This window comes from Peromyscus californicus, unplaced genomic scaffold (assembly GCF_007827085.1).
Source record: "Peromyscus californicus insignis strain IS unplaced genomic scaffold, ASM782708v3 Scaffold_7__1_contigs__length_154581171, whole genome shotgun sequence".
NCBI lineage: Eukaryota > Metazoa > Chordata > Mammalia > Rodentia > Cricetidae > Peromyscus > Peromyscus californicus.
This window is the reverse complement of record NW_026294595.1, coordinates 125,245,449-125,254,843: the sequence shown is the minus strand read 5'-3', so window position 1 is coordinate 125,254,843 and position 9,395 is coordinate 125,245,449. Positions and strand designations below refer to the sequence as shown.

General features: G+C 43.7%; 1 protein-coding gene across 2 annotated transcripts; it reads left to right on the top strand.

Moving 5' to 3' along the window:
* Nanp (N-acetylneuraminic acid phosphatase) lies at nucleotides 1-8,897 on the top strand. 2 transcript variants are annotated; one of them, XM_052724377.1, is made up of 3 exons: nucleotides 70-160; nucleotides 639-803; nucleotides 7,654-8,897. In XM_052724377.1, the coding sequence occupies exons 2-3, from the start codon at nucleotides 792-794 to the stop codon at nucleotides 8,308-8,310; spliced, it is 669 nt and encodes a 222-aa protein (XP_052580337.1). In that variant the 5' UTR covers nucleotides 70-160; nucleotides 639-791; the 3' UTR covers nucleotides 8,311-8,897. The 2 variants fall into 2 exon arrangements, with proteins under 2 accessions (XP_052580336.1, XP_052580337.1); XM_052724376.1 differs by lacking the exon at nucleotides 639-803 and having other exon boundaries at nucleotides 1-160.
* Nucleotides 8,898-9,395: the final 498 nt, after the last annotated feature.

Sequence of the window (9,395 nt, the reverse complement as noted above, 5' to 3'; positions counted from 1 at the left end):
TCGCTTGGCCGGCCTCGCGCGTGCGCGGTGCGGCGGAGGCGGCTCGCGGGCGGCTTGAGCGGCCGAGGCGATGGGGCTGAGTCGTGTGCGCGCGGTCTTCTTTGACCTGGACAACACGCTCATCGACACGGCAGGGGCGAGCCGGAGAGGCATGCTGGAGGTAACGTCCCCGCGCCGTCGCCCTCCCCTGCCGGGCCAGCGCTCTGCGGTCCGCTCCGCTCCCTCAGGTTCCCCGCCGCATGCCCCCGGAGCTGCCTTCCCGCGCGCGGGGCTGGGCGCTGGACTCTGAACTGCCACGACTGCAGCAGAGTCGCCGCCACCTGCGGTCCCCCGGGCTCGGACGGCGCGGGACGGGACCGCGCGCCCTCCGCCTGCCGCAGTCCCGCGCGGGATGGGCTGCGGTGGGTTTGGGGGAAAGAGGCTCAGACAAGGTTTTAGCCCAGGAAGTTACATAACTCGGAGAGAGGGGCCTGGACTTAACCTGCATCAGAGTGTTTTTTTTTTTTTTTTTTTTTTTTCCTCCTGCAGGCCTCTCTCTGGCCTTCCGGGCTTTCTGGTGTTGAGACCCTCGGGACATAAAGTGCTGAGAGGGCATTCTTTTAGTGAGGCATTGCTGATCTGCATCCTCCTTCCTCTAGCTGCAGATGCTGTCGGACAGCGTCCTCGTCTTCTCCAGCCCTTAACCCACCCCTCCTTTCCTTCCTCTGCCTTTGCTTCAAGGAGAAACCGAAGGACTTTCAGATGTGGAAAACACACTAACAAAAGCCAGCCCTTTCAATACCAAGGGTCCTATGCTTCATCAGGTAGTTTTTGTTTATCCGGATCTTAAACCTTTTCCATTTCTTGCCGCATTTCACACATGCAGTTCGTGTCTGTCTCATACTTTATTCTTTTTACACAACACCTCTCTTGGACTGTGCTTTTCTGCACAGCTACGTTTTTAGGAAAATCAACACCCGTCTATCTCCTTCAGGTCTGTCCTCTATGTATTTCTAAATCCACTGGCAGGTAGCTTCTGTCTCTACCATTAGAATACAATAGGCTTGCTAAGTGGTTGGGTTGCTCCCGAAGTGCCAACCTCACTAGGTATTTTGAATTGGTTTTGGGTCATGTGTTTGTGTGTGTTTTCTTGGTTCTGAGGTTTGAACCTGTGGCCTTGCCATCCTAAGCAAGAGTTTTCCACTGAGCTATTTCTCCCCACACTTGGAATCAGTCTTAACTGAAGCTTTCCACGCTGTTGATTGCCTCTTGCATTTTGACACCCTCTCAATTATCTCTGCCTGCAGACAGTGCATACTTAACCTCTGTTCTTATCCAGCTCAGCCGAGTGTTTGGAAACTCAGTTTTTGTTTTGGGCTGTTTCTTGTTATAGGCTCTAAAATCGTACATTTCGTTTAAATCACAGTTCTCCCAATAACAAGTGCCTCAGCAGTTCCCTGTCTATGCTTAGCCACAGATCCTTGTAAAATTTGAGTATTAGTCTGTGTACCACTGTCAGGTAGTTTTAATACAATACATAGGAAGAATGTAGCACCCAGCACTCATTTAATGAACTGTGTCCTCATGCACTCTTGCCTTAATTACAGAAAGGCTCAACCTATGTAGATTTTTGCTATGGTCTTGTCTCCAGGCTGACCACATCCAATTCATCTCCACTTTCCTACCATGGTGAGCTTTGTTTTTTGTATTTTTTTTTTTTTTTTTTTTTTGGTTTTTCCAGACAGGGTTTCTCTGTGTAACTTTGCGCCTTTCCTGGATGTTTTTTGTATTTTTAAAACCTTACTTGGGAGACTAAGGCGAGAACATCACTCAGCTCCAGAATTTGAGATCAATCTAGGCGACATAACGAGACTCCTATCTCAAAGCAACACCACCAACCCACTATATTTCTCCATATTTTTTTTTTTTTATGGTATCTCTTATTGCACCTGCCAGAGGATGTTATCAGTTTTTGCAGCTCATGCCTACAGCTGAATCCTGAGTTTACTGAAAGGGAATATGCTGTCGTAATTATCTTTGTTTGACATGTAGTAAATGCTGAATGAATCCTGGATGGTGGACAAAAATTCAGATCTCCAGTCATGGTTCTTTTACCACCTCGTTTATTTATAAATAGTCTATGAAATTAGCAAAATTAAATGTTGTGTAGATTTTATCTTATAAGGTTGTAACATTCCTTATAAATTTTTACCTATTCTAAAGTAATATGGCAGCTGTCATAAGCCATTCTGAATGATTTATGAGGGGCTAAGAAACCATCTGGCCTTTGCCTTGGGAAGGAGTATTTCAACTTTACTTTTTAAAGAGTCATTTGGGAAAGTTCTTTGCATTCTCTTTAAGCATATGTCTTAGTTACTGTACTGTGGCTGTGACAAAACCATGACCAAAGCAGCTTACAAGGGGAAGCATTTAAGTCAGAGCTTCCTTAACGTTTTAGAAGGCTAGTCTATGGTCTTCATGGTGGGAAGCATGGTAGCAGGCGTGCATGATGCTGGAGCAGTAGCTGAGAGCTCTCATCTGACCTGCAAGTTGGAGGCAGAGAGCAAGACTGGGCCTGGCTTTTGAAAACTCAAAAGCCCACCCCCAATGACACACCTCCAACAATACCACACCTCCTAATCCTTCTTAAGTGGTTATCAGACAGTCAAATACATGAGCCCTATTGTGACCATTCTTATTCAACACTACAGCATGCTTTTATAGTCAAGAAGAAACATGCATAAATGTATAGTTTCTTATTGAACAGTGTAGCTGGAATCCTAATTGGTCTTAATAATAAAAACCTGCAGCCAGATAGCAGGGTAAATGCTGAAAGATTAGAGAGACAAAGGAACAAGCCACAGCCACCTCTTACCTCACCAACTCCTCAGCCTGAAAGGGCTGAGCTCCTTCCTGGCTCTGCCCACCTTATATTCCTCTCTCTGCCCAACCATATCACTTCCTGTTTCCTCCTCCCGAGTGCTAGGATTAAAGGCGTGTGCCTCCCAAGGACTGGGATCAAAGGCATGAGATTCCAAGTGCTGGGATTAAAGGTGTGTGCTCCACTGCCTGGCCTCTAAGGTTAGCTAGTGGCTGGCTCTGTGCTTTGGTGTCCAGTCGTGCTTTATTTGCTAGAGCACTAACAAAATATCACCACAGAACAGATCAAAAGAAAATCATTTGTAAATTAAGTGTCTGATTGAAATAACTCTGAACATGATAAATGCATTTACAGGTATGTTAGAAAAAGTAGAGGGAGCAATGTATAGCATTTTAAGGTAGATTCATCACATTTGGCCTTAATGAGTAGATGATGTTTGACTTAACTAGAAATAACAAGGACCATCTGGGCTGAGGATGTAGTTCATTTGGTAGAATGCCTGCCTAATTTCCACAAATCCCTGGCCTCACAGTCCCCAGAATCAGATAAAATTAGGCATGGTGGTACATGCCTGTAATCCCAACATTCATGATGTAGAGGCAGAAGATCAGAATCAGAAATTCAAGGTCATCCCTCTAATACAAAGAGAGTTTGAGACCAGCCTGGACTACATAAGATTCTGTCTCTAAAACTTTTTTTTTTTTTTTTGGTTTGTTTTTGTTTTTTTGAGACAGGGTTTCTCTGTGTAGCTTTGCACCTTTCCTGGAACTCACTTTGGAGACCAGGCTAGCCTCGAACTCACAGAGATCCGCCTGCCTCTGCCTCCCGAGTGCTGGGATTAAAGGCGTGCGCCACCACCGCCCGGCTTAACATTTTTTTTAAAAATGGGGACAAAACAAAACAGGTGGAGGAGCTGGAGAGATGGCTCAGGGGTTAACACTGGCTGCTCCTCCAAAGGACCTGAATTTATATCCCAGCCATGTTGGATGACTCACAACCACCTGTAACTCCAGCTTCCGGGGATCTGATGCTTTTTGGCTCCATGGGCAGCCCAACAACACATGTGGCAGACATGCATACATACAGCTACATAAAAGTAAATCTTAAAAAAAAAATAGTAGCAAAAGTCATTTAAACTTCTGGACTGTTTAGCAGTCATTTTGTGTGTGTGTGTGTGTGTGTGTGTGTGTGTGTGTGTGTGTGTGTGTGTGTGTGTTTTAATTTAGCCCCTTCACATTCAAATGACAGGCATTCAGAAAATACTTTCTTAAAGTGTTACTGTTATATCGTTCCCAACCTAATCCTCAGAGAGTCTTGTCAAATAAGTTAGCTTGACTTTTATTGTGACAGTGACTTTAGTTCCAGGTCCGGGGAGTGGAAAGTAGAAAAGATCTTTCTTTTCATAGATGTTCAGAGTACTAGAGTTTTTAAGTCAATTTATTTTAATCTAGACTGATGCCTGCTCTCTCGATGTTATAGGGCTCCTGTCTTCAGGCCTTCAGTTACCTGGGGCATTCATTACCTCAATTCTTTCTAAGCTGTCACCCCAAGTACAAAATGTCCTTACAACTTCAAGTTAGAGGCCTTTGTCCTCTACTTGCAATTGAGCCCACACTTACTTTGAGTGAGGGGCTAGGAGAGTTTGTAATAATAGGTGCTGATTCAACTTAAGCAGTATTTCCGTTAGAACTAGTAATATATGGGTGACTGATAAACATTTTTTTTCTAAAGATTTTGATATTTTTATGTGCATGGGTGTATGTTCATGAGTGTGCATACACATGTGTGTTCAATGTGGGGGCTGGAAGAGAACCTCTCATGTATCATCCTCAAGAACACGATCTGCCTCCTTTGCGACAGGGTCTCTTGGACTGAAGCTCACCAATTAGATTAGACTGGCTGGCTAGTGAGCCTTCAGGATCTTCCTGACTGGACTTCTAGTACTAGGATTGCAAGTACTTGTGATTATTCAGCATTCTTCCATGAGTTCTAGAGATTGAACTCAGGTCTCTGCACTTAGAAGGTGTTTTGCCCACTTTGCCATCCCTCAGCTCAAGATATATGACAGTTAGAATAAGAATGGCCCCCATATTTGAATGCTTAGTCATCAGGGAGCAACATGATTTTAGAAGAATTGGGAGGTGTGACCTTGTTGGTGTAGGTATGTCCTTGTTGGAGGAAGTGTGTCATGGGGTGGGCTTTGAGGCTTCAAAAGCCCATGCTAGGCCAGCACCTCAGCCTGCAGATCAGAATGTGGCTCTCAGCTCCAACATCAATCCTGTCTGATTCCCACCGTGATAATGGATTAAATGCTTTCCTTTATAAGAGTTACCTTGGTCGTGGTTTCTCTTCACAGCAGTAGAATAGTGACTAAGATGTTAATATGATTAAAATGATATTGTCATAATAAACAAATCTGATAAGTTGCTGTGTAGCAGTAATGGTGTGACTAATGGGAAAATTAATTACAGATGTGATTAGGAAAGGTATGGAACTTAGGGGAAGGGAGTGGTGTGCTTTTGGAGGTCCTTGACCCTGCATTTACAGAATCTCAGAAGTCAGGTTATTGTGCTGCCAACTGCAATAACGGGATAGTGGATCGTTGTTGCTTTCTACTCTGTCAACCAGGCCTGTGTCACTTGACCATGTCGCAGTGGGCTGCTGCAGCTTTTAGAGTGCTCTTTGCATACAGCTGAAGAGTAATTGAGTTCCACGTTGTTTTTGTTTTAAGATGGTGGCACAACCATGGAGTTGAAAAGGCTAATTTTCTGTGTTTTGCCTTTGCCTTAAATTTTTAGGACTGATGTATTTTTCTTGATGAATAAAACTTTTCTTCTTGCAGACTGGGGCAGGAGGATCACTGTAAGTTCAAAACCAGCCTGGGCTACAGATTGAGAAAGCTTGTTTACACAGATAGCCTGAAATACTTGCTTTTCCTCTGTTAGAAGGAATTCTTACACTCTTTAAGAGAAGAAACTGTGTTTCATGAATACCTTTCCCCTGTTAAGTATGTAGTTTTGGAGTGAGCAATGTGCCGCTTGCCCCTTGTGTCATTCTGTCTCATTGGACTGCTGTGCCTCAACAGACATGGGTTTTTGATGGTGGTGCAGGAAAGGGCCTTATGCATGTTAGGCCCGTGTTCTTTGGCTGCTGAGCGGCACTCCCAGCCATCATAGCGCAATGCCTTGCACTTGTTTCTGAAGATCAATATTTACCTTGGTATGACAGACTTTAGAAGCACATCCTTCAGTATAGGTAGTTCATTGGAAGGGTGTGGGAGATAAGAGTAGGGTGGCTATTACGAAGTTGATCATGATCAGGTAACTGCTGGTATGAGACACCAGTCTGGAATGACACTGTAGAACATGCTTCAGTTGTCACAAGAAGCAACAAAGGTGTGATGTTTATCCACAGTTTCTACCTCTCGTTGTCTGAATGCTGCTCCTAGGGCAACACTTGAGCCCCAGTCTGCATGCTGGATGCATCTGTGGATAAGCCTGTGAGCAGAGAAGTCACAAACTTGAGTATGAAACTGTGGGCATATGTAGGAAAAATGGGTGGGTGCAGAAGGGATTTGGGCAGCATGTGTTCAAGGGCCCTCCAGCATATCCGTGTCTCCTTGTCCTTTCCATTTTGGCTGAACTTGGCTTGCCCGTTGGGGTCAGAATTCAATGCCCTTGTGGCTTCTGTGTAGAATGAATTAAACCTCCCATGTCCATGTTATCTGCTTGTCACCTCTTGTTTTAGGTATGACTTCTCTGTCAAGTCTTATCCAACTATTCTTAAGAATGAATTCATGGCCAGGTGGTGGTGGCACACTCCTTTAATCCCAGCACTCAGGAAGCAGAGGCAGGTGGATCTCTGTGAGTTCCAGGACAGCCAAGGCTACACAAAGAAACCCTGTCTTGAAAAACCAAAATAAAAAAGAATGAATTCAGTTTTATTTCCATCATCCTTGTCCATTTAATTGTCAGTGGCAGTCAACTCTCGGCATCAGTCAACAATGGTCTCCTGTCTGCTTCCTTTTCCTGTGATGATGCCCCAGGGATAAGGGACCCTGTCTCTATCAGGCAAACAAGTCTGCTGTGGAAGCAGACAAGTATGGATTCAAATCCCAACTCAGGAAATTTTTTAACAGTTCTGAACTTCCATGGCCTTATCTTGAAAAGGGAATTGTAGAGTTATAGCAAATGTTAAGGAGGTATATACTAATTCAGCCATAAAGCTAGCCACGTTTCAGCCCTTAATAAAAGTTAAGATAGCCCAACAATGTGGTATAATAGGGCTGGGACTGTAGCTCGGTGGTAGAGTATACCTAATGTAAACAAAACCCTTGGTTCCATCCTCGGTACTCTGTGTGTGTGTGTGTGTGTGTGTGTGTGTGTGTGTGTGTGTGTGTGTGTGTGTGTGTGTGTGTGTTGCTTTTCAGAAATTATTAAAATGTTTCACTAGATTTAAGCAAAATTCTTACTTTCATGTCTTCACGACCAGTATGAAACATGGTAGGCTACCAACCCAATGAAAGGTTGTTGTTTTACTTTATGTGAAGTATCATCATAAAATAGATGCTGATTTTTAAACATATGGGAATCAAAGAGATGGACACAGGGAGCAGGGGTAGGGGGTAGACAGATAATTGATTGTCTCTGGGGGTGGAGAGTCCTTAATTTGGTATCTCCAAAACTAAGGCCAGTTCCCTGTAGAGATGGTATGGTAATGGGAAGAAGTCTCTGTTTCTCAAGACATGACTGTGAAGATGAGGTATGCTGACCAAGTTCTTTTCCTCTGCCTAGGTTATAAAGCTCTTACAATCAAAATACCACTACAAAGAAGAGGCAGAAATCATCTGTGATAAAGTTCAGGTTAAACTCAGCAAGGAATGCTTTCATCCTTACAGTACATGCATTACAGATGTGAGGACTTCACACTGGGAAGAAGCAATCCAGGAAACCAAAGGTGGTGCTGACAATAGGAAACTGGCAGAAGAATGTTATTTCCTGTGGAAATCTACACGTTTACAGCATATGATCCTAGCAGAAGATGTCAAAGCCATGCTCACTGAACTTCGCAAAGAGGTCCGCCTACTCTTGTTAACAAACGGTGACAGACAGACACAGAGGGAGAAGATAGAGGCTTGTGCCTGCCAGTCTTACTTTGATGCTATTGTTGTCGGAGGAGAGCAGAAAGAGGAGAAACCAGCACCTTCCATATTTTATCACTGCTGTGATCTCCTTGGAGTGCAGCCAGGAGACTGCGTGATGGTTGGTGACACACTAGAAACCGATATACAAGGAGGCCTCAATGCGGGACTGAAAGCCACAGTCTGGATAAACAAGAGTGGAAGGGTACCGCTGACGTCATCCCCCATGCCTCACTATATGGTTTCCTCTGTGCTGGAATTACCTGCTCTCTTACAAAGCATAGATTGCAAAGTCAGCATGTCTGTGTAGCACACAGAGGAACACAGCAACCAAGTGCAGAGCCAGTTGACAGGGGTAGAACTAATGAACACCGAGGCATTCTGTGTCTGTTTTCAGTTCCAAGAATAATGTAAGTGAGGGATTCACTGCCATGCTGTGAAGATCCTCCCAGCGCTGCTGCTGTTGATAACCATAGGCTTGTGCTCACATCTGAAATCCAGGTTTTAATTGTGTAGTCCAGAAAACTTGAAGGAAGGCAGGATAGCTTACATGTGGATATGAAGGTACTGGTTTACAGCATAGAAATAGATTATTTTTTAAAAAAATAGATATTCTAAAATAGAGATTCAAGCAACCAAATCAGGTTGGCATAAGTACTAAATCATAAAAATCAAAACATTTCATAGTGAATTTTGCATATTTTAGACAATTTTTTTGTTAAAATATTTTGCCTACTTTCAATGTGTATGTTCTTATCTATTTGATTTTTCTGCATGAATTTTGAAGGGCTTAATTTTTTGTGGTGTGAACATAACAGATTGTTATCATTTGGAAAAAAAAATAAAAATCAACCCATGGTGCTCCTTTTCCACACCATTTTGATACTTCTATAGTGAGCTTGTGGCTTCCATAGTCTTTATTCCTAAAGAGTAAAAACTACCTTTTTTGAGGCACACAGTGGAGAGGACTGGACACTTTGCTTAGGTTAAGTGCTGGCCACATAGCACCAAAGCCATTTGCTCTTGTGGATCCACAGAAGAGAACTGCCTCCATGTGTTCTGACCAGGCAGCCTCCCTACTGGTCTGTTTTCTGGTGACTGTTTCCCCCAGATGACCAAACTAGTAGAGAAAGTTAGGTATGGAAAGCCAGGTGTGGTAGTACTCACCTTTAATCCCAGCACTCAGTCAGCAGAAGCAGGTAGATCTCTGTGAGTTCAAGGATACATCGTGAGAACCTGTCTCCAAAAAAAAGAAAAAAGAAAAGGAAGAAAGAATGAAAATTGACTTGAATGGCTTTCACAGTTACCTCCAAGTTTGAGGAAGCACTGTGTCTCAGACCCTCTAGTGCTCACTTGGAGCTTGATTAATGTTCCATGGCAACATTGGCAACCAGG